Source organism: Cheilinus undulatus, linkage group 17 (genome assembly GCF_018320785.1).
Source record: "Cheilinus undulatus linkage group 17, ASM1832078v1, whole genome shotgun sequence".
NCBI classification, from domain to species: domain Eukaryota; kingdom Metazoa; phylum Chordata; class Actinopteri; order Labriformes; family Labridae; genus Cheilinus; species Cheilinus undulatus.
The window spans coordinates 32463303-32489167 of record NC_054881.1 but is presented as its reverse complement, the minus strand read 5'-3'; the positions used below and the strand labels follow the sequence as shown (position 1 = coordinate 32489167).

The window sequence follows — 25865 nt, the reverse complement described above, 5'->3', positions numbered from 1 at the left end:
CCACTATGCTCACCGATACCATAAAACAGATGTGTAATGAAAAATGTTTTCCAGGCCTTTTCCTACAAACTTCTGGAGCTTTCTTGCCTTGTCATTTGTTGAGGTGTGTGGTAGGCCAGGGGCGGAGCCAGACACAGTAAACATTAGGAGCCCTCAGAGGTCTGTCTGCATACTCTCTTGGGGATGTCTTGCTTGTTTTTGGAAATATCAGCAGAATTTTCTAAAATGTTTTGTGCCTGTTCATCTTTTTTGAGAGGAGACAGTAAAATAAAATTGTAAAAGCCCATTTGTTAGCTATGTAGCTAGCTCCGTAGTTACACAGCTAATTGATTTACATGAGCTACACTTGGTGTGTTAGAATGTTTTCATCGAAGACAAGCTTTTTTCCTGTAAGCAGATTGTTTTTTAACTTTTGGTTTCCAAACCTTACCTTTACCCTTACCCTAACCCTGAATGGAAGTTCAATCTGATTTTATTTCAAAAGTGTCTATCAGAGATGTACAGTCTGCAGCCAGACCCTCTCATTGTCTTTGACAATGATTTGCGGAATATGCCTTAAATCGGACCCTAAAACCAAGCAGATTGTGGAGCACAAGTCATGCTGCAGCCATAATCCTTCTGTCTTTAATTATTCTGGATGTTAACATTTTTTCCATTTACATTATATTCTTAATCTATGAAAGTAAAAGAGTAACACAGCAGCACTCCAGAGTGTCAAAACTAAGAAGTACAGGACAGTTGAGTGCTATCTTCATGAGGGCCATGTTAAACTTTATTTTTAGAATTTGCTGCCAGCATATCAAAAATAGACCATGGGCTGCATTTGGTCCATTTGGTCACTGTCGAGATCTGCTTGTCTGCAGATTTTGCTCCAAAAAGTCATCTCACCTTGCAAATAATGATGATGGCAATGATAATGTTAGCCCGAAGCTTCACAGAGCCTGGACATGGTGTTTGAAGTGGACAGTCCCATCCCTGAGCAGACTAGTTTACATGGCTTTGAAAAGTAGGCGATGCTGAATGTTTTTTTTTTCTCATCATATAAATCACTATATGACAGTTCTCCCATTACTCTCAAGAAATATGTATTTAGAAGTGTTGGTGGGTGGTTGCATAAATCAGTGCAAAAACACTGTTTTGTGCCCAAAGTTTTTTTTAATACAGGCATTTTTTCAGAAGATAATTTCTAATCCAAAAACACATCACTGAGCTTGTGTTACACATCTGTGGGAAGGCTGGGGAGGACGCTGGTCCAGAGACGAACAAAACGAAGCCTCATTTCCTGTCCAATGGAGCTCTCGTTCATCTTTCCATGGATGTCCAGGAATGGCTGTCCAGGGAGGGTAAATTCAGGCCAGACAGCAGGCACCTTCAGGTTTCCTTGGTTTGGATCCCTTTTAAAAGAAAATGTGATATTAAACAACCATAACAATGCCCAAAGTGCTGATTTATGTGCATTAGCAATCTGTTTTACCCAGTTCTTGCAAAGTTAGTCCAGTAGGCGATCATGTAAGCAGACAGGTCTCTGTGTCTGTCCCCATAAGCCTTCGGTGTGGTGAAAGGTTTTCCAAACACAAACTGCAGGTCATCAGCGTGGTCAGATCCCACCCAGTCGTGGTACGGTTTGTCGGGTCCAGCCAGCATACTGGGCTCAGACAGCAGGTAGGAGAAGGTACAGCCAGACCTAAACGATGGTGTTTTTAATAAAGATTGTTTACAGCCAAGGCAAGACCAACACTTGACCATGTCACTTTTAGTATGTACATTATTTCTGTCAACAGTCTAAGGCTTAATGTCTAGAGGTGAGATAGAAAAGTAGGCCTTGGCTTTTTTTTCCAGGATGTAACCAATACCCAGTAGCTTAAAGGGATATTCTGGGATTTTTGTAGTTGGGTTGTTGAGGTGCTTGGCAATAGTATTGGCATTAGTCTCAAGTGATTCCTGTGAAAGATGTGCCTGTGGTCATTACGAGCACAGAGATATCAGTGGCATAGCAGTTTTAAAATGGGTATGCTTTATCCGTGTAGTTTAACAAGTTTTACATAAAAATGGGACGAGAAAATATGGTGTCTTGCTAGTACACTGTTATGAAAACCCCCCCCCCCCCCCCCCATGTCAGGCACTAATTTACGGCACAACTTTCAGCATTTTGTATCCTCCCGCCTCCACACACTGATCCTCTGATCAGCTTTGAGGGTCTGTGGGCTTCTACAGGGATAATAACACCTCACCAAGTTAAAACAAAGATAATATGAGCGATTTCAACTTGAGTGATGATGATGTGCCATTCACTGTGGATCCAAGAGGATATTTGTATGAACCAGAGTACACCGAAGAACTTATACAGATGGAGAGGCAGCGAGCTGAAAGAGAGAGCAGAGGAACTTCATTTGAAAGTTTTGAGCAGGAGAGATCCCAAGTTACCTGGATGTGTAAGTGTTGAAAATGTGAACCCATGCTCGGGTCAAAGCTTCATGGGAGAGTGGCAAAGAAAAAGCAAATACTTAAAAGCTTCATGGGTGAGTGGCAAAGAGAAAGCAACTGTTGAAAAAACCTCATATTAAATCTCAACTAAAGTTCACTGAAAAGCATTTGGGAGACTCCATGGTCACGTGGACAAAGTTCTTTGGTCTGATGAGACCAAATTGGGGCTTTTTGGCCATCAGACATGTTTGGTGGACTACCCTAAATCCACTGTGAACTACTACGGTGGCAGCGTCATGCTGTGGGGATGCTTCTCAGCAGCCAGCCCTGGAAGGCTTGTAAAGGTGGCAGGTAAAATGAAGGCAGCAAAGTAGAGGAAAGTCTTACATATTTTTACTTAATTGGCATTACATTTTAGAAATCTGTTTTCACTTTGACATTGTGGAGATTTGTGTAAAAAAAACATTGGCCATCAGTGATGTATAAAATCAATAAAAGGGTCAAACATCCAAGGGGGTGAAAAGTTTTTATAGACACTGTATTGATTTAGTAACTGTGGGATGGAGTCAAAGAAAAATGTCCCTACTAGGACAAAGTTTGTTTGTTTTTTTAATCAAATAATGTAATTTTGGATCTTAAGCTCGTGCTTTGAAGTCTAACCCAACAACTGAAGGATTTGGTTGTCTTGTGCACTCTGCATTCAGGGGTGTTAAAAGTTCAAATGCTCCTTTGTACCACAAAAACTTCCTGAGTATGCAAACTAAAACCTCTGATGATTTAGCTGCCATGTTCAGACTGAAGGCTGTATCTGAGTGATGAGAGCCACTTTGGTTTATTTCTCTTCAGAAAGCCTATTCATGTTTGGTAAAAGCTGTTCAACAGAAGTCTGAAGTTTGATCTCTAAATAAACACTACAGTGTTTTGCTCCCTTGTATTTAATACTTTCACTTTCTCAGGCAAACCCCTCGAGGAAAAACAAACATCTCCAGAAACTTGAATGTATCTCAAGTATGAAGACGAAGGAAAGTTGTCTTACTTGGCGTTTTCAGCGTGCAGGTAGAGGGCTATCTGTGCAGGAACCAGGAAGATGTAGTCAGTCCCAATGTCCACACCAGTCCTCTTGATGGTGTCCTGGCTGGGTGATGATTCCCAGTCTGATGAGTACTCAGCGAAGGCAACATCTGTACTGTCTTTTCCAAACTCTTTAGAGTAAGAAGCAAGGAGTCTCTTTAGATCTTCTCTAAAACAAATCACAAGGCACTGTTAAAGAAAAATAACTTTTCTCTTAAAGCAAAAAGAACCACTCTGTGATGATAAATCAACTTACACTGGAGTTTCTTTAGTCTTGTTACCCAGGGAGGGAATGTCCTGTACGGTGAAATGATGCCCATCCATGTTATTCACTCCTACGATGTAGTCGATGTCAGCTGCGTTTTGGAACAGGTTGGCGGGGTGATCGGGGAGGAAGTCGCCATCAACAACAGGAGACAGAAGCAGGTTCAGCACAACAGGATCTGAGAAAACAGTCACACAGCATAGGCAAGGCTGCCTTTATTATCTTGGACAAATTTAAATATTATAAAAAAGCATATTTAAAGACCCCGGAAAGTGAAATCCAAAATTTGTGTCTTAACACACTAGATATGTTGGAATATAGTTTTTGTAAATGTGAAAACTCTGAGATATGTGTGACTGAATTTTAGATTTAGACCGTAAGAACGTTTTTTACCTCTTTCCTGGCTGGCTTGTAATGTCACTAGCCCACAGTGGGGAATGGCCCCGCCCCTCTCACACTACATTATAAAATCACTGAGCAGTTCATCTCAGTACAGTCTGTTGTTAGCTGATGTCACTACCTTTATTGAAAGTTAACAGTCAGTTAAATGCTGTTTTTGTTCACTAAGAGGTAAATTTGCCAAATATAAATATCAATAAATAGCCAAAGTGAAAATAGTGAAATAGCCAAACCTAAATACAGATTTTCTGTTTTACTTTACAGGGTCTTTAAGTTCTGTTTTTACTGCTGATGTACCTTCTGAATTACTTAAACATTTTTAAATTTTTAAACCTTGAATGTTAGAAAATTGTGCTCACAATCTGGAGATCCTTGCTCAACTCCTGCAGCAGCCATGGTGAGTGTCTTGGCATCAATAGATTTCAGGCAGGCCACCATACGCTCATCAGTGGGACAGCCGACCTTCTCAGCAACCTGCATCCATGAAAATAAAGATTTTAAGAAGCCCAACAGAACATTTTTTACCATACTAAGGCTAACAGGGGGTTCACTACTAACATGGACGTAGACTCAGTAACATCACCCATCGGTTTCTGAAGCTAACCTCTCAAGACCATCTGTGGCAGTTGCCATATTGGAAATGCATGGCTGTATCTGCCATTGAGGTCACCAAGGTCAGGACTTCAGGTCAGGTATAAACCTAAAAAATAACTTAACATTCCTGCAGAGATATTACAATGTCAAGACAATGGCGTGCTCCTGTGATGATGTAGGCTCAGTTTCTAATGTGTGATTAGATGGGCAGCCTACATTCAGCACATAAGTTGTTGTGAGTCCATCTATCAGAAAGCTTGTGTTTGTGTCATTTTCAGTCATGGACTCATCACTCTGGTCTTGACTGCAAGCTAAAACAAATGTCCAGTCATCAAACAGTGAATCATCTGCCCCACTTAGCTGTGTAAGCTGAGTAAATGAATCAATGTCCTGCACTTTACAGCCAACACTCCTCTCTAAAGGTTCTCTCTGAAAAAGTTTAGTGCATTTTCAATAAAAAGAAATATGCTCCTGATAAAAAATATTCACCCCCTTGGATGTCTAACCCTTTTATTGATTTCTTAAAACAATCATGATCACTATAATTTGGCTTTCTCCACACAAAAAAAATCATTAATGTCAAAGTGAAAACAGATTTCCACAAAGTAAATGTTAATTTACTAAACACTGCATATGTTTGAATAATTGAAATTGCAGAAATCTGTTTTCACTTTGACATTAAAGATGCTTTTAATTTCTGTCAATAAAGCCAAATGATACTGAACATGATTGATTTATGAAATCAATTAAGGATGAAATATCCAAGGGGGTGGATACTTTTTATACGCACTCACTGTTAATGGTGTCTATGGACACAGTCAATTTAGATTTTTCAGTTCATACCTCTATAACTTCTAAATGTATTCAACATTATTTCAATAGAATGATGAACATTTAGTTTCAAAACCAATTCCTTAATCCAATATTAAGATCTCATTCCCAATGACATACCTCCAGAGCAACCTTGCGTGGGTTCTTGCTCATGGCCCATGGACAAACAGCAACACCGCTCTGAGAGATGGCTCTCCTCACCAGGCCTTTGTTGTGAGGGGAGAGACTCTGTGTTGGAATAAATTTATAAAAATATAAAATAAGTAAATGAAGGTGTGGTTACATGAATATTTATTTGGCTTTGGCTCCAAAAACATAGAAAATGTCAATTTTTAGATCTTAAATAAATTTCCATCTAAAAAGAAGACGAAGAGCATAAACTACAGTGCTAATGTCGTGGGTTGCTCTTTATTGTTGATATAAAAACATTTCTCTGCTATAAACATTCATAAATATGTTAAATAAGAGGTTATTTTACTGAGGCCTCTCACCTGGAAGCTGACACTAGCTCCACCTGCAGACTCTCCAAACAGGGTGATGTTTTCAGGGTCTCCTCCAAACGAGCGGATGTTCCTGTGCACCCAGGTGATGGCAGCATGCTGGTCCCACAAACCAAAGTTTCCTGTCATGATAACAAATGTGGGTTTAACACATCATCAACTCAGCTAAAAGTCTCATAAATATCTCTTACCTGGTAAATCAGAGTCCCCAGTGCTGAGGAAGCCCAGCGTTCCCACACGGTAGCCAACAGACACCACAATAACATTGCCTCTGTCTGCGATCTCCTGACCGCTGTACAGGTAGTTGTTCAGGAAATTTGGCCCCATGGAACCACCACTCATGAAGCCCCCTCCATAGAACCAGATCATGACTGGGAGATCTGATGACACTGAGGAAAAACAGGGAAAGATGAAATAATTCATCCACATTCCAGCTGCTTCCATAATCTTGATTGTATTTTTAATGTTTAGTGAATAAAAATCAACCCTGTCTGCCCTGAGGAACCCAGATGTTGAGGTAGAGGCAGTCCTCGCTGCCAAAACTGGAGGTCTGAAGCATGTTCATCTGCATACATCTTGGAGCAAACTTTATTGCCTTCAGTATGCCTGGAAATAAAGAAATTATTGATCATCTTTTCCCTTCTTATTTAATGAAAAAATGAGTTATTGCAATCAATTTATTCTAGTCCAGACTTGACTCACCACTCCAGCCAGGGTGAGGTTGGGGCTTCTCGAGCATTTCCGGCTTGGCAGCGAAGGGGATTCCTTTGAAAACATCGACAGAGCGGAACAGGCCCAGGGGGATGTTTTGTCCCTGAACACTGCCCCCTTCTGTTTGAACCACACCAAGCTGGGGACACAATGAACACGGTATTTCAAATTCAACAACAGATTTAAACAGTGACATTTACAGAAACACTTACTGCTTACTGCTAGTTGACCAGGGAAAAACAAGTAATGTACTGATAGTTACAGTAACCAGGGACAAATGAGTAAGTAACCAAAAGTTAATCAGGGAAAGAACAAGAAACGTACTGCTAAACCAGGGAAAGAACCTGGGAAATAAGCAGTAATTTACTTCTAGTTAAGCACTTAAGGAGTGACTGTGTGTTAACAAGGTAAAGAGGGAGTAACTAACAGTTTGTAAACCAGTGAATGAATTATCTATCAGTTGCTAGTTATGCAGGCAAAGAATTTGTCCTGGTTAACAGGGAAAGGACATGTAACTAACAGGTAACTAACTGCGGGTTAATAAGGGAACAAATTTGTAATTCACTGCTTGCACTGTTAGTATGTTAGACTGCAGGCGTGACTATGCCGGTTCAGTCAGTGTCGATAGGGGGCAGAGAAGCGCATAACTACTGCCACAGTACATGCCATACTTCTGTGCCATTGAAGAGAGAATCTGTTCATTCAGTCATTGAAAATAATCTGTTAAACTGCTCTGTTCTGTACCATACAGTGTTATAAGAGCATTGTAAGGTTTCTACTGTACTTAGATAACAATGCCGCATACCGCTTCTTTAGCTTTCTGAGAACTGAGCTTTGTTTTGAATGCATTTTAGTTTCTCCCACATAACTGGGATCAGTAGGACCTGATAAGTATGCAAGCTCAGTCTTGTCTTTGAACAGGACTGTTTTTTTTATTTTTTTACCAAAAATGATATACACTGTCAGGGGGGAGGGGCAGTGGGACACAAATGCAGACCGTAGGTTTCAAAAAGTTATCCTAGAAGGATAACCACTAAATCGCAAGCGATAAAAGGGAAAGGGGAGAATACCAAAGCAAAATGATAAGCCCAACTAATAACTCCCGCTCTAATTAATAGTAGAAAAGAGAAACTGAACCACTGCTGCCGTGCAGCTGAAAAGAAACTTAGACTTGTAGGGAGAGTGAGACAACTGTCTTCAGAAGAAACTCAAAGATGCCCAGACTGGGGTTCAAGAGAGAAACAAAGAAAAGCTGGTTATACCTCCAGCATCAACCACTACTGGGGTAACTAGTAATTTAAATGAAAAAAGCTCTGAGGAAAGAGTCGACAGTGCTTGAGAGACTTCACATAGAAAGACACAGGAAAAAACCCAAGGAGATGCTCTCAGTACCTCTGAAGGTGAGATAATGAGTCTGCACTGAGAGCTGCAACCCAAGAGCATATATAAGCTCTCCACACCTGGTCTCACTCAGTGCTGATCAGCCACACACACCTGGCCCAGCCCTGATTGACTCAGCCACATACACCTGGCACAGCACTGATTGACTCAGCCACATACACCTGGCCCAGCCCTGATTGACTCAGCCACATACACCTGGCACAGCACTGATTGACTCAGCCACATACACCTGGCACAGCACTGATTGATTCAGCCACAGTGAATGCCCTGTGTAATCCCCCTCACAATACACAAATCTGCCAAAGGTCCTGTAAGCAACTAGGTCACATTTAGAGGGTATATTTTGGCTTTGTGTTGGTCAGGTGATCAGTTGTTGGGGGTCCTCAATCAGTAAGGTGTCAGTCACTGAAAAGGTATGGTAGAGGCATTTTTGCCATAGTTTTGATAATGGACAACAAGGACTTGTTAAGGCCAAGCATCAACAATATTTCCACAGTAAATTTTGAAAATTCCCTTTTCTAAATCCACACATGCCATAACATTTCAAAGAGAATAACCTAAAATGTCTGTGGAAATTCAAAAATATAGCTTTAATTTTCCCATTAAAAGTAACCCATTTTTTTTCACATATTCCCTGAATGACACAATAAAACTTTATCATAAAGCCTAAACATCCTACAAATAGTTTTCTAAAAGCCCATCAAGGTTATTCCCCCATAAATTTCCAAATTTAAAAATACATTCTACAAATAATCTGTGAAACTGACAGAAAATGACCATCAACAACCCTGAATTTTTCATGGAGTTATTTTAAAATTTAATAACACAACCTCCCCAAATTTATCAATGAAATTTCCCCATATTTTTAAAGATTTCCTAAATTTACATTAAATTACCTGAAAATTCCTGAATTCTTGATTCACATGTGCAAGATCTACCAAGTTAAAAGTCCATCAGACTTACTGTGGCTGCTGAAGCCGTGGCCAGAGACAAAACAACAGCAAACAGAATCTTCAGTTGATCCATGACTACTCTCCAGAGTGAGCTACGGCCTCTGCAGGTGCTTATATACACAAGATAGACCCCTAGAGAAAATAAATGTTAAATATAGACATTCATCTGTGTTATGTAACATTACACACTTACCGTTTCCCTGTGTTTTGGCTGACCACGACCTCTAAACCTCTGATAGGAAACAACCTGGTGTAAACAGTGACAACTGGCTCTAGAGGTCTGTTTTCACACATTCTCTTGTCATAACTGTTAACCTCACTTAAAACGTCCCACAGTGAATCACACTCAAGTTTTTATGTGCCAAAAGCTAGCTGCCACAAGTAGCTATGTAAGCTAGGTGGGTATGTTCTCTATGTAGCTATCTTAGCTTTAACTACAATGCTTCAAGTGGGCCGGTATGCACAGGTAAGCAGTCCTGGCACTTCTAAATTTTGCCCCTTGGCATACCAGAACTTCTTCCAGCATACTGGCACTTTCTCATCAGTTGCCTGTACGCTCTCCTGTTCTATCCACAGCTGAGAGCTTTAACAGATGATTCATGTCAGCATCTAAACAGATGCATTCTGTGGTGCACGGCGCTCTTCCCGCTGTATACCATGACATTTTTACCTGAATCTAATCCAGGTGAACTCACCCACCACTGTTGGAGGGAAAACTGAGATTAAATTGTTCACCTGTCCTGGACAGTGACGCAACGCTCGAACGCAGCACCTCCTCAGCCAAGGAGCTTGATGCTCCACTGACACTCGTACTGTCTGAATGTATGCTAGCTACGAAATTAGCATTACTACATTAGCCAACGGAACTAAGTTTGCTTTAGCGAGGTCAGCCTGAGCAAACCTAGTTAAAGCTAAGGTAGCTACATAGAGAACATACCCACCTTGCTTAAATGTCTGCTTGTGATCTTAATTTTTGCTAAATTAGGTATGCATCTATGCCAGCTATGAAATTAATATCACTACATAAGCCAGTAAGGTGAGCCTGAGCGAACCTAGTTAAAGCTAAGGTAGCTACATAGAAAACGTACCTATGTAGCTTATGGAGCTGCTTTTAGAGCTTGGCTTTAGCTATGTTAGCTATGTTTTACGTAAGGTCCTTAGTTACACAGCTAATAGATTTACGTGAGCTACACTTGCTGTCTTAGAATGTTTTCATCGAAGACAAGCTTTTTTCCTGTAAGCAGATTGTTTTTTTAACTTTTGGTGTCCAAACCTTTACCCTTACCCTAACCCTGAATAGAAGTTCAATCTGATTTTATTTCAAAAGTGTCTATCAGAGATGTACAGTCTGCAGCCAGACCCTCTCATTGTCTTTGACAATGATTTGCGGAATATGCCTTAAATCGGACCCTAAAACCAAGCAGATTGTGGAGCACAAGTCATGCTGCAGCCATAATCTATCTTTAATTATTTTGGCTGTTAATATGTTTTCCATTTACAGTAAAGTAAAAAAGTAACACAGCAGCACTCCAGAGTGTCAAAACTAAGAAGTACAGGACAGTTGAGTGCTATCTTCATGAGGGCCATGTTAAACTTTATTTTTAGAATTTGCTGCCAGTGTATCAAAAATAGACCATGGGCTGCATTTGGCCCATTTGGTCACTGTCTAGGTCTGCTTGTCTGCAGACTTTGCTCCAAAAAACCTTGCATTTAATGATGATAGCAATGATAATATTAGCCTGAAGCTTCACAGAGCCTGGACATGGCAGCCCCCAAAATAGTGTTTAAAGAGGACAGTCCAATCCCTGAGCAGACTAGTTTACATGGCTTTGAAAAGTAGGCGATGCTGAATGTTTTTTTTTTTCTCATCATATAAATCACTATATGACAGTTCTTCCATTACTCTCAAGAAATATGTATTTAGAAGTGTTGGTGGGTGGTTGCATAAATCAGTGCAAAAACACTGTTTTGTGCCCAAAGTTTTTTTTAATACAGGCATTTTTTCAGAAGATAATTTCTAATCCAAAAACACATCACTGAGCTTGTGTTACACATCTGTGGGAAGGCTGGGGAGGACGCTGGTCCAGAGACGAACAAAACGAAGCCTCATTCCCTGTCCAATGGAGCTCTCGTTCATCTTTCCATGGATGTCCAGGAATGGCTGTCCAGGGAGGGTAAATTCAGGCCAGATAGCAGGCACCTTCAGGTTTCCTTGGTTTGGATCCCTTTTAAAAGAAAATGTGATATTAAACAACCATAACAATGCCCAAAGTGCTGATTTATGTGCATTAGCAATCTGTTTTACCCAGTTCTTGCAAAGTTAGTCCAGTAGGCGATCATGTAAGCAGACAGGTCTCTGTGTCTGTCCCCATAAGCCTTCGGTGTGGTGAAAGGTTTTCCAAACACAAACTGCAGGTCATCAGCGTGGTCAGATCCCACCCAGTCGTGGTACGGTTTGTCGGGTCCAGCCATCATACTGGGCTCAGACAGCAGGTAGGAGAAGGTACGGCCAGACCTAAATGATGGTGTTTTTAATAAAGATTGTTTACAGCCAGGATAAGATAAACTTGCATTATTTATGTTGGAATTAATTTACGATGCAGCTTTGGGAATTTTGTCTCCTTCTGCCTCCGGCACTGATCCTCTGATTAGCTGTGTGGGTTCGTGGGCTTCTACAGGGATAATAACACCACACCAAGCTAAAACAAAGATAATATGAGTGATTTTGACTAAGGATGCGCGCAGTTAATCACCAAAGCGGAATTTACGAGTCAGCTAAATGAATTACCCATCATTTTTATAAACACAGGCTTGAAATCCCGGTCTATAATGCTCTTTTACACAGTAATGGACCTCCCGCCACTAGAGGTCGTTGTAGCTTCAGATAATGGCAGCTGCCTTGCCTTCCTGTCTGGGACTTCGTGGCTGTAAACACAAGAAGCTTACTGGTGCCTTTGCGGTTAGCATGTATTAGGAACTGCCCGGTATGACAGTTTTTTAAAACAGTAAATGGAAATAAAGTGGTATGTAGGCTGTTGAGGGTTGAACTCACATACAACTTCCACCCAAAGTGAGAAGAGGCCACAAATCAAAGCACGATATTAATCTGCAAAGAGGAACGAAGGCTGGTAGCGCTAGCTTGTAATGTTAGCCTTGCTGTAGAGAGTGTTTAGCCGAATATGGAAATAGACGCTTAGGAACATCCTTAATTTCAACTCGAGTGATGATGATGTGCCATTTCCTGTGGATACGAAAGGATATTTGTATGAACCGCAGAGCACTGAAGAACTTATACAAATGGAGAGTCAGTGGGCTGCAAGAGAGAGCAGAGGAACTTCTTTTGAAAGTTTGGAGCAGTAGCAGCAGTGAAGTACTGTGGTGGCAGCATCATGCTGTGGGGATGCTTCTCAGCAGCCAGCGCTGGAAGACTTGTAAAGGTGGCGGGTAAAATGAAGGCAGCAAAGAAGGGGAAAGTCTTACATATTTTTACTTAATTGGCATTACATTTTAGAAATCTGTTTTCACTTTGACATTGAAGAGTTTTGTGTAAAAAAAAGATTGGCCATCAGTGATGTATAAAATCAATAAAAGGGTCAAACATCCAAGAGGGTGAAAAGTTTTTATAGGCACTGTTTTGATTTAGTAACTGTGGGATGGAGTCAAAGAAAAATGTCCCTACTAGGACAAAGTTTGTTTGTTTTTTTAATCAAATAATGTAATTTTGGATCTTAAGCTCGTGCTTTGAGGTCTAACCCAACAACTGAAGGATTTGGTTGTCTTGTGCACTCTGCATTCAGGGGTTTCAAAATTTCAAATGCTCCTTTGTACCACAAAACTTCCATAGTATGCAAACTAAAATCTCTGATGATTTAGCTGCCATGTTCAGACTGAAGGCTGTGTCTGAGTGATGAGAGCCACTTTGGTTTATTTCTCTTCAGAAAGCCTATTCATGTTTGGTAAAAGCTGTTCAACAGAAGTCTGAAGTTTGATCTCTAAATAAACACTACAGTGTTCTGCTCCCTTGTATTTAACACTTTCACTTTCTCAGGCAAACCCCTCGAGGAAAAACAAACATCTCCAGAAACTTGAATGTATCTCAAGTATGAAGACGAAGGAAAGTTGTCTTACTTGGCGTTTTCAGCGTGCAGGTAGAGGGCTATCTGTGCAGGAACTATGAAGATGTAGTCAGTCCCAATGTCCACACCAGTCCTCTTGATGGTGTCCTGGCTGGGTGATGACTCCCAGTCTGATGAGTACTCAGCGAAGGCAACATCTGTACTGTCTTTTCCAAACTCTTTAGAGTAAGAAGCAAGGAGTCTCTTTAGATCTTCTCTAAAACAAATCACAAGGCACTGTTAAAGAAAAATAACTTTTCTCTCAAAGCAAAATCTTGTCTGATGATAAATCAGCTTACACTGGAGTTTCTTTAGTCTTGCTACCCAGGGAGGGAATGTCCTGTAAGGTGAAAAGATGCCCATCCATGTTATTCACTCCTACGATGTAGTCGATGTCAGCTGCGTTTTGGAACAGGTTGGCGGGGTGATCGGGGAGGAAGTCGCCATCAACAACAGGAGACAGAAGCAGGTTCAGCACACCAGGATCTGAGAAAACAGTCACACAGTATAGGCAAGGCTGCCTTTAATATCATGGACAAATTTAAATAGTATTATTCAATCGTAAATAAAGCATATTTAACCCCCTGTAAAGTGAAATCCAAAATTTGAGATAGATATGTTGGAATATGGTTGCTGTAAACATGTGAAAACACTGAGATCTAAACTTGAGAGGATTGGATTTCTCCTAAGCGGGTGTGGCCTCAGCTCACACCATCACGCAGCAGATTTTACTTCCTCATTTTTCATGATTTTTAAGCTTAATTTGAAAAACTTGGAGATGTTAGAGCCAAATGAAATTTGAACTATGGGTTCATAACCTGCCATACAACAAATCTTAAAACAGATTTTTTTTCACTTTACAGGGTCTGTTTTAACTGCCGATGTACCTTTTGAATTACTTTGATTAACATGTATACATTTTATAAGCAGGCTTTTAAACCTTGAATGTTAGAAAATTGTGCTCACAATCTGGAGATCCTTGCTCAATTCTGGGAGCAGCCATGGTGAGAGTCTCGGCATCAATAGATTTCAGACAGGCCACCATACGCTCATCAGTGGGACAGCCGACCTTCTCAGCAACCTGCATCCATGACAATAAAGATTTTAAGAAGCCCAGGAAAACATTTTTTTTTACCATACTAAGGCTAACAGGGGCTTCATGTCTACTAACATGGACGTACACTCAGTGACATCACCCACTGGTTTCTGAAGCTAACCTCAGAAGACCATCTGTGGCGATTCCATGTTGGAAATGCATGGCTGTATCTGCCACTGAGGTCACCAAAGACAGGAACTTAGTATTTTTTTCTCAGGTATAAACCTAAAAAATAACTTAACATCACTGTGGCAACTGCAGAGTTAGTACAATGTCAAGACAATGACATCCTCCTCTGATGACAAAGGCGCAGTTTCTAGGCAGCCTACATTCAGCACATAAGTTGTTGTGAGTCCATCTATCACAAAGCTTGTGTCTGTGTCATTTTCAGTCATGGACTCATCACCCTGGTGTTGACCGCAAGCTAAAAACAAGTGTCCACTCATCATACAGTGAATCATCTGCACCACTTAGCTGTGTAAGCTGAGTAAATGAATCTATGTCCTGCATGTTACAGCCAATTCACCCCTTGGATGTTTAACCCTTTTGTTGATTTCTTAAAACAATCATGGTCACTATAATTTTGCTTTTTCCACACAAAAAAAAAATCATTAATGTCAAAGTGAAAACAGATTTCTACAAAGTAAATGTTAATTTACTAAAAAATTGGTTAGGTTAAATAAGTGACTCCATAAATATCCAACCCCTGTCAGTATTTAATAGATGAACATTTGGCTACAATCACAGCACTGAGTCTGTGTGGATAGGTCTCAGTCAGGCTTATACATCTAGACACTGCAATTTTACTCCATTCTTCTTTGCAAAACTGCTCAAGCCCTGCTGCACTGGGATCAGGTATGAACAGCCCATTTAAAGTCCAACCACAAATTCTCCATTAGACTGAGCACAGAGGTGTACCTTTCCCTGCATGCTTCAGGTCATTGTCTTGCTGGAAAGTAAATCTTGTGTCAAGCTGTAGTTCTCTTGCAGACAAAATAAAGGATAAATTAAAAAAAAGATTGTCCTCCAGGATTTTGCTGGATTCATTTTACCCTCTACCTTTACAAGTCTTCCAGCGCTGGCTGCCAAGAATCATCCCCACAGTATGATGCTGCCACCACCAAAGAACTTTCTTCCACTTGACCATGAAATCTCCCACATGCCCTTTGGCAAACTCTAGCACAGATGTAATTTGAGTTTTCTTCAACAGTGGCTTTCTTTTTGCCACCCTCCCATAAAACTTTGTCAAGTGAAGTACCCCGGAAACAGCTGTATGCAGAGTCTCTCCCATCTCAGCTGCTGAAGCTTGGAACTCCTTCAGAGTAATCATTGGTGTCTTGGTGGCCTCACAAGTCTCCTTCTTTCATGGTCAGTCAGTTTGTGAGGACGGCCTAATCGAGGTAGATTTACACATGTGCAATATTACTTCTATTTCTTGATGATGGATTTAAATCAACTCCAGGGGATGTTCAAGGCCTTGGGATTTTTTTTTTTTTGTATCCTTCCCCTGACCTACACTTTTCAATAACTTTTTCCTCTGAGATTCTTAGAGTGTTCTTTTGTCATTGTGGTGTAATGGTAGCCAGGAATACTGATTAACAAGTAACTGGACCTTCCAGACACAGGTGTCTTTATACTAAAATCACTTGAGACCAAAGTATTAATAGTTTGGGATTTTTCATTAGTTTCTACTTTTAATTCGTTTTCACTTTCTGTGTTCTATTTCAGTTTAGTTTTCATTAGTTTTGACTGCTGGTTTGGTAGTGTAGCTTAGTTTTTATTTTGCAAAAACACTTCGTTTTAGTGTAGTTTTTATTAGTTTCAGTGTTAGTTTTAGTTTTTTTATGGATAGATGTCAGGGCCGAGTGAGCATCATACATTTTTAGAAACATATTCAAACAGGCTACTCTTCACTTATCATTTATTTATTTAGTGATGATGTTTGAATACAACTCCAGACATAAAACTACCACCATGTAAAGTCTTAATCAATCAGATCTGGTAATTTTCCACTCCCCAGAGTTGGGTGTTGGTGCCAGTCAGTACGGTTGTGTCAAAGACTAAAACTAAGGATATTCTGTCTCCATTTTTATTTTATTTTAGTTAGTTTTGTAAGCGCACTATACAGTTTTAGTTAGTTTTCCTTTTTGTTGTAAAGCTTTGTTTTTATTTAGTTTCAGTTAACTAAATTGATTTTTGGATTTTAGTTTTAGTTATTTAGTGAGCTATAACAACCTTGCTTGAGACACATTCACTGCGCTCAGGTGATGCTTATTTCACCAATTGTAAAATAACTAGCACAGGTCGGCTGGACCTCTGTTGAATTAGGTCAGTCACTCTAAAGGGGGTGAATATCTATGCAGTCACTTGTTGTACACTACATATTTCTGAATAATAGAAATTGTAGGAATCTGTTTTCAGTTTGACATTAAAGAGGTTTTGAATTTCTGTCAAAAAAGCCTAATTATAATGACCATGATTGATTAGTAAAATCAATTAAGGGTGAAATATCCAAGGGGTTGAAATTAAGGTCTCCTTCCCAATGACGTACCTCCAGAGCAACCTTGCGTGGGTTCTTGCTCATGGCCCATGGGCAGAGAGCAACACCGCTTTGGGAGATGGCTCTCCTCACCAGGCCTTTGTTGTGGGGGGAGATACTCTGTGTTAGGATAAATTTATAAAAATGCAAAAAAAGTAAATGAAGGTGTGATTACATGAATATTTATTTGGCTTTGGCTCCAAAAAAACATAGAAAATGTCAATTTTTATATCTTAAATACACAATTTCTATTTAAAAAGAAGACGAAGAGCATTAACTATAGTGCTAATGTCGTGGGTTGCTCTTTATTGTTGATATAAAAACATTTCTCTGCTATAAACATTCATAAATATGTTAAATAAGAGGTTATTTTACTGAGGCCTCTCACCTGGAAGCTGACACTAGCTCCACCTGCAGACTCTCCAAACAGGGTGATGTTTTCAGGATCTCCTCCAAATGAGTGGATGTTCCTGTGCACCCAGGTGATGGCAGCATGCTGGTCCCACAAACCAAAGTTTCCTGTCGTGATAACAAATGTGGGTTTAACACATCATCAACTCAGCTAAAAGTCTCATAAATATCTCTTACCTGGTAAATCAGAGTCCCCAGTGCTGAGGAAGCCCAGCGTTCCCACACGGTAGCCAACAGACACCACAATAACATTGCCTCTGTCTGCGATCTCCTGACCGCTGTACAGGTAGTTGTTCAGGAAATTTGGCCCCATAGAACCACCAACCATGAAGCCCCCTCCATAGAACCAGATCATGACTGGGAGATCTGATGACACTGAGGAAAAACAGGGAAAGATGAAATAATTCATCCACATTCCAGCTGCTTCCATAATCTTGACTGTATTTTTAATGTTTAGTGAATAAAAATCTACCCTGTCTGCCCTGAGGAACCCAGATGTTGAGGTAGAGGCAGTCCTCGCTGCCAAAACTGGAGGTCTGAAGCATGTTCATCTGCATACATCTTGGAGCAAACTTTGTTGCCTTCAGTATGCCTGGTAATTAAGAATATATTGATCATCTTTTCCCTTCTTATTTAATGAAAAAATGAGTTATTGCAATCAATTTATTCTAGTCCAGACTTGACTCACCACTCCAGCCAGGGTGAGGTTGGGGCTTCTCGAGCATTTCCGGCTTGGCAGCGAAGGGGATTCCTTTGAAAACATCGACAGAGCGGAACAGGCCCAGGGGGATGTTTTGTCCCTGAACACTGCCCCCTTCTGTTTGAACCACACCAAGCTGGGGACACAATGAACACGGTATTTCAAATTCAACAACAGATTTAAACAGTGACATTTACAGAAACACTTACTGCTTACTGCTAGTTGACCAGGGAAAAACAAGTAATGTACTGATAGTTACACAGGGAAAGAAGGAAGTAGAAAACTATGGCAAGAATGAGTAACGCATTGATATTTACACAGGGAAAGACGGAGTAACTAATCACTAGTGAATATGGGAAAGAACAACTAATTAACTACTAATTTACCAGGGGGAGAACTGAAAACTTAATGGTAGTAAACTAAGGCAAGAATGAGTAACGCATTGATATTTACACAGGGAAAGAAGGAGTAACTAACTTAGCTTACAGCTAAATAACCAGGGACAAATGAGTAAGTAACCAAAAGTTAATTAGGGAAAGAAAAAGAAACGTACCGATAAACCAGGGAAAGAACCTGGGAAATAACCAGTAATTTACTTCTAGTTAAGCACCTAAGGAATGACTACCTAACTGTTTGTTAACACAGTAAAGAAGGACTAACTAACGGCTTGTAAACCAGTGAATGAATTAGCTATCAGTTGCTAGTTATGCTGGCAAAGAATTTGTCCTGGTTACTGGTGAAAGGACAAGTAACAGGTAACTAACAGCGAGTTAATTCACTGCTTGCACTGCTAGTATGTTAGTGCTAGTTAACTATAAAGACTTATTCCTTGTTCACCAGGGTATCTTGCTGTTAATTACCAGGGAAAGAACAAGTTACATACTGCTGAACAAGGGAAAATATTTTAAGCTAGTTTATCAGTGAAAAATAAGTCACTAAGTACAAGTTAAACAGAGAAAAATTAGTAAGTCACTACAAGTTATCCACAAAAACAAGTAATTACCTGTGAGCTAACAAGAGAATGAATGAGTAATATACTGCTTGTTGATCAGGAAAAGAATTAATCACTAGTTAACCTGGGAAATAATGAAAAAACATACAGCTAGTTAACCGGTCAAGGTAGGATCAACTCTCTGCTAGTTAACCAGGAAAAGAATGAGTAACTAACCATTTGAAAACCAGGAAATGAATAAATTGCTAGTTAAGCAAGGAAAGAATGAGTTATTTTATGCTAATTAGCCAGGAAAAGAATACGTAACTTACAGCTAGTTAACCAGGGAATGAACTAGTAACTTATGGCTAGTTAACCAGGGAATGAACAAGTGACTTACTTTTAGTTAACCAGGGAATGAACCGGTAGTTAACCAGGGAATGAACCAGTAACTTACTGTTAGTTAACCAAGGTGACTTACAGCTAGTTAACCAGGGAATGAACAAGTAACTTACTGTTAGTTAACCAAGGAATGAACCAGTAACTTACTGTAAGTTAACCAAGGTAACTTACAGCTAATTAACCAGGGAATGAACCAGTAACTTACAGCTAGTTAACCAGGGAATGAACCAGTAACTTACAGCTAGTAAACCAGGGAATGAACAAGTAACTTACTGTAAGTTAACCAAGGTAACTTACAGCTAATTAACCAGGGAATGAACCAGTAACTTACAGCTAGTTAACCAGGGAATGAACCAGTAACTTACAGCTAGTAAACCAGGGAATGAACAAGTAACTTACAGCTAGTTAACCAGGGAATCAACCAGTAACTTACAGCTAGTTAACCAGAGAATCAACCAGTAACTTACAGCTAGTTAACCAGAGAATGAACCAGTAACTTACAGCTAGTTAACCAGGGAATGAACCGGTAACTTATGGCTAGTTAACCAGGGAATGAACAAGTAACTTACTGTTAGTTAACCAGGGAATGAACAAGTGACTTACAGCTAGTTAACCAGGGAATGAACCAGTAACTTACAGCTAGTTAACCAGGGAATGAACCAGTAACTTACAGCTAGTTAACCAGGGAATGAACCAGTAACTTACAGCTAGTTAACCAGGGAATGAACCAGTAACTTACAGCTAGTTAACCAGGGAATGAACCAATAACTTACTGTTAGTTAACCAGGGAATGAACCAGTAACTTACAGCTAGTTGACCAGGGAATGAACAAGTAACTTACAGCTAGTTAACCAGGGAATGAACCAGTAACTTACAGCTAGTTAACCAGGGAATGAACCAGTAACTTACAGCTAGTTAACCAGGGAATGAACCAGTAACTTACAGCTAGTTAACCAGGGAATGAACCAGTAACTTACAGCTAGTTAACCAAGGTAACTTACAGCTAGTTAACCAGGGAATGAACCAGTAACTTACAGCTAGTTAACCAGGGAATGAACCAATAACTTTTGGTTGGTAAATCAGGTAAAGAAAAAGTAACATTTAACTATTTCACAGGGGAAAGAGTAACTAACTTCTTGTTAACCAGGGTAACTTAATGCTAATTAACCAGGGAAGGAACAAGTTACACACTGCTGAAATGGGGAAATGATTTACACTTAGTTAACCAAGGAAATAAGGAGTAAGTAAGTAAGTTTTTTAACCAGGAAAGGATAAGTAACTTTCCTCTTTTTATTCAGACAAGGAATGAATGAATAATCATTACCTATTCGTCACTTAATCATTCTCTGGTTAACTTGCAATCAGTCACTCATTTCTTACCTTGTAGTAAGCATACCAATTTTTGTGTACTTATGAAATGTTTAAAAAAATCCCCCTTTTGGCTGCTCCTTGAGTTGCTGTATGTGTGAATCATATAAATAGTTATCTAATAATATATTTGCTTTTCAGTGCTTTGGATGAAATATATAGTTTTTTAAGAATACACCCTTTTTATCCTGCAAATTTCCTAAAAAATACCAAACTTACACTGAAGTATGTGTTTAAACAGGTGCCAAGTTTCCCACTGGGGGGTTGAGCTCCAAAAACTAAAAACTAAGATTCATCCCAATAAAATAACTGGAAAATTCATATCAGAAATGTTGAAATATTACTGATATAGATCTTGAATTTTTTATTCACATGTGCAAGTTCTACCAAGTTAAAAGTCCATCAGACTTACTGTGGCTGCTGAAGCCGAGGCCAGAGACAAAAGAACAGCAAACAGAATCTTCAGTTGATCCATGACTACTCTCCAGAGTGAGCTACGGCCTCTGCAGGTGCTTATATACACCAGATAGACCCCTAAAGAGAATAAACGTTAAATATAGACATTCACTTGTGTTATATAACCTTCACACACATACGGTTTCCCTGTGTTTTGGCTGACCATGACCTCTAAACCTCTGATAGGAAACAACCTGGTGTAAACAGTGACAACTGGCTCTAGAGGTCTGTTTTCACACATTTTCTTGTCATAAATGTTAACTTCACTTAAAACGTCCCACAGTGACTCACACTCAAGTTTTTATGTGCCAAAAGCTACATTAGAGTGCACAAAAAGGTGACGAATTTAAGGTGCAAAGGTCACAGGATATGATTCACATCATGTTTACACGCATCAGACCAGTCAGGGACACCTCCTGTGCTGTGCATGGGGGCATCGTTGTCCTGGAAGAGAGTGCTCTGTGCCATAAAGCTGATGACTCAGAGGTCCTCTGTTTTGAGTAGCAGTGACCCGTTCCTCTGAGGGGCCATGAAGACCAAAACCATGCCAGCAAAATGTCACCCCAAGCCGCAGAGAGGCACCAGATCTCCTCACTGAAGGGGTCGAGCTTTCAGGCCTCAGCTGCTCTCTTAATGTACGTCACACATGCACTCACATGATAGTAAAGAAAATGGTGAATGACGGCTTATGTAATAAAAATAATAACACTTTTTAAAAACCTGTCTGTAGAACCAGTGTTATGATATATGCCACTGAACTCTACATTCATCTTTAGAATAAGGAACTACAAACTGAAGCCTTTATTTGTATAGCAATTGCAAATCAGATATGCAAAGATAAGATTTTGCTTCCTACCCTGCACAGCATTCCTATAAAAGAGCATTATTGGATTTCATTTGCCAAGAGTGACACTTAGAGGAGGCATAGTAGGCTGCAGAGGCCATCCAGGACTAGGAAGAGGAAGGGGAAGTCAATACTCCTAATGAAATGCATGCAGCTTTGGTCGCCTGTGTAATCAATCATGGCCAAACCATTACTGAGCCTGGGCTGTGAGTCCAGCCAAATATGACCTGCTGCACTGATTTTATGCACTGCTGAGGGTCAGAACACAGAGGTCCACACCTTCACCTGCCATCCAGCTTGCTTTGCACCCAACCCTAATGTCCATTCCTGCAGGTGGTGGACCCGCAGGGGGGCAGCTCCCTGCTGCCACCTTGGGCTGAGCTGGACCAGGCCCCATGAAGAAAAGCCTAGCCACTAGGTGCACACTGAATGTTTTTTTAAGACAAGTTTGATTTATGTACAGAGGCTTTTATTCTTATTTTTTATTTCTCTGTCAAGCTCATATGAACTATGACTGATTTTTTTAAGTATATTTAGATTATGTGAGAGATGTCTAGGCTTAATTCACACACTTTGCTTTTGCTCAATAACATGCAGGTACAAAGATGAGTTCAGTGACGAGAGGGCAAAGAGGACTCGGTGCGAAGCAGACATGTTGTGTCACCTTTTACTCTGAGTCTTACAGCACAGTGACATTTATTCAGACTAAAATGACTCTGTGATAACAAGGAAAATATTCATCTTAATCCTGGTCTGCAGTGTTTCATGCTTCTTGGTGTTTGGATTTCTACATCAAACAATGAAGATAAGGTCTGGCCACCTACGATCATGGTGAATGAAGGAAAGACTTTGATAATGAAATGTATGTATTATAAAGTAAAAAAAAATGCTCACTAGACAGTCATAAAAATGAGTCAGTCTGCACATGATGTGGGAAGTGGAATAAAATTTTGCATTTAGTGAAATCAATTGTTTTATATGCATTCATATTCAATCTGGCATCAGTTAACCACCTTACCATGTGTCGCCAATTTCCCTCTGGCTCCAAAACGTTCATAAGCATTGGTCAGAGTTTGCTTAAAGGTTTGCACATTTTACCATCAGGTCTGATTTTATAGATCACATACTTTGCATAGGGAGTGGCGCATGCCATCTTAAGACCTTGTTTTGTGCGTATGCAACTTTTATAAATGACACCCCAGGGCCTTATGGTGAAGTGGCAAGACAGAAGCCTCTCCTCAGTGCAAAACACATGAAAGTCTGCCTGGAGTTTGCAAAAAAATTCAAATGGCTTTCACAAAGGTCTTTTGCCCCATCCCCACACAGGATCTCTGGAGCTCAGCCACAGTGACCATCAGGCTCATGGTCACTAAGGACATTCCCCCCAGACTGCTCGGTTTGACTGAACAACCAGCTATTGGACGAGTCCTGGTTGTGCCACTGTGCTCTTGAAAACTTTCAGTGCAACATTTTTTGTGGTCTTCCCAAGATCCATGCCTTGCATCAATCCTGTCTCTGAGCTCTGTAGGCAGTTCTGTGACCTCAGGGCTTGGGTTTTGCTCTGATATGCATTGTCAACTGTGAGGTCTTCTATAGAGAGGTGTGTGCCTTTCCAAATCATGTCAAATCAATTTGATTTACCACAGTCAGACTCCAGTCAAGGTGTAGAAACAGCTCAGAAAAAAATCAAGAAATGGGAGGCACCTGAGCTTCATTTCAAGTGTTGTTGCAAAAGGTCTGAAAACTTATATCAATGTGATATTTCAGGGTTTTTTATTTTGATTAATTTGCCAAAATTCTGTTTTCACTTTGACATGATGAGGTACTGAGTGTAGATTAATGAGGACAAAGATGTATTTTTTTTTTACTGTAGCATCAGGCTTCAACAGAATGAAATCGAAATAGTGAAGGGGGTGTGAATACTTTCTGAACGCACTGTATTTCCACACACTTGTATGCATTTAAAAAAATGTAACAAGGCCTAATATAGCCCAAACATAGAAAAACTGTATTAATCTATTCCAGATTGTGTTAATAGCATTCTCAAATGAATAATTATTTTAAAAAGATCAGGTAATGCAGTAATGCATTGCATAAATCTTCATATTTTATGCATTTGAAATGCATTTCTTTAATTCAGTTTAAAATGTTTTTATAGCTTACTCTGGGCATACAGTATGGAAAAAGTCCAGTGCACCCTGTCATGTCAATGATGAACTGTATTCTGCTGTTGACTCAGGGAAACAGGTGCACTTCTTCTCAAAATAGCTAAAAGCTACATGCTGGAGATAAGATAAAACTCCAGACATGTTATTTTGTTCATGCTGGGTGTATAAGCAGATAAAACTCCTAACAAGCCTTCCTGCTGCAGCAAATCCAGAAAAACACTCCACTGGTGACAGAAATTCCTGACACTGTAGGAAAATATAAACAAATTAGAGCTGAATTTGAAAGGTGAGCAGTGGCACAGGTTGTGTCATATTAAAACAGAGCTGTTTACAGAGGTGTCTGTGTTTTACAACTGTAGAGCTAAAGTTGAGGAAGCTTTGGGGGAGCCTGTACCTATAGCACCCATGCATTGTAGATGTATTGTGGTATTTGATGAGATAGAATAGTTAATTTTGTGTGACATTACTAAGTGAATGAGAACATGTAACCTCCATTGTAGGACTACTGATGTCATGTTGTGTCATCCTCAATCATTTGGTCACTAAAGATTTGTCATATTCACATTATTCACACATTCTGTTTTGCTTCCTCTTTTTGTTCTGGGTTTAAAGCTCATTGTCCATTTAAACAGGAGAAGTGAAACTGAGATAAAAAGACGATATGCATTATGTAAAAAAGCCAACATAAAGACACTGAACAGGCTGCATCTTGCTCTGTGCCCTGTCATTTAATTAATCATTATTTCTTGTGAACTTTATTGGTGATGCATTGATGTGCTTCTGAGTAGCCCTAAAATAATGATGCGCGTCTGTGTCCAACATTACTGTCTCTGTTAAAGAAACCTTTTAGTCAATTTCCATGTAGCTTTCTGCTGTGTTTGCTTCAGGTGCAGCAGGTGATCCCAGTGTGCATTGATGTAGCGCCGCCCTAGACCCAACCCTCTGTGGGCAGTCCGTGGGACTTCTGTGCAGACCAGCATAGAAGCTGTTTCTAAAAGTCCAGGATCCTTCCGAGTCAGGTTCCTTGGAGGTGAGGCAAGAGTCCTCCCTGGCAACTCTTGAACACACATTTGGAACAGGCCAGGAAGAATGCTGGAAGGGTCGCGCCCATATATGCGGTAATGGTATGGGGTTACATTGGTAACTGGACTGTTGAGCAAGGCATCAAACAAGAATGAGACAACATTCCTCATGTAAAGCTCTAGCAACTGGTTTCCTCACTTCCCAGATGATTACAAAAGTGTCGTTACACAATGCAAACATTGCCCTGTCCCTACTTTTTTGAGATGCATTGCTGCCATTATAAATATCAAGCATCTAATTCATTTGTGTCATTTAATAACTCATAAAACACAGACAGGCTTTATAAAAAGGTTTTCTTACAAAAATCTGTGTTTTGAATTTCATATTTTGCAAACATTAAATGTGAATGAAGGACATTCTTCAACTCCATTTCCCACAGTTCATGACCTCTGAAACCTTCTTACAACAATTTTGTTGTAAGATTTCCATATATTGGAATGGAAAGAATAAGAGAATTGAATTTAAGGGTAACATGTTACCATAAGGTGAACTAAAATTAGCATAGTTACTCGGTAACTAACTGTTAGGCAAAAAAATAGTTGTTCTTTTTGATTCAACTTAATTAATAAACGAAAAAGTCAAGTAGTTAAATTCATGAAATAA

The 25865-nt window shown here is 39.9% G+C and overlaps 2 protein-coding genes across 2 annotated transcripts; both read right to left on the bottom strand.

Moving 5' to 3' along the window:
• Positions 1 to 1150: 1150 nt before the first annotated feature.
• On the bottom strand, positions 1151 to 9242 carry LOC121525171 (bile salt-activated lipase-like). The gene is made up of 11 exons (XM_041811019.1): positions 9160 to 9242; positions 6787 to 6934; positions 6571 to 6690; positions 6276 to 6473; positions 6076 to 6206; positions 5705 to 5812; positions 4519 to 4633; positions 3752 to 3938; positions 3461 to 3664; positions 1475 to 1684; positions 1151 to 1394 (listed from the first exon to the last, which is right to left on the bottom strand). Exons 1-11 carry the CDS (start codon positions 9220 to 9222, stop codon positions 1217 to 1219), a joined length of 1662 nt encoding a protein of 553 aa, XP_041666953.1. The 5' UTR covers positions 9223 to 9242; the 3' UTR covers positions 1151 to 1216.
• Positions 9243 to 11127: 1885 nt separating this feature from the next.
• LOC121525383 (bile salt-activated lipase-like) lies at positions 11128 to 18140 on the bottom strand. Its single transcript, XM_041811366.1, has 10 exons — positions 17999 to 18140; positions 17783 to 17902; positions 17488 to 17685; positions 17288 to 17418; positions 16912 to 17019; positions 14231 to 14345; positions 13564 to 13750; positions 13278 to 13481; positions 11455 to 11664; positions 11128 to 11374 (listed from the first exon to the last, which is right to left on the bottom strand). The coding sequence occupies exons 1-10, from the start codon at positions 18033 to 18035 to the stop codon at positions 11197 to 11199; spliced, it is 1488 nt and encodes a 495-aa protein (XP_041667300.1). The 5' UTR covers positions 18036 to 18140; the 3' UTR covers positions 11128 to 11196.
• Positions 18141 to 25865: the final 7725 nt, after the last annotated feature.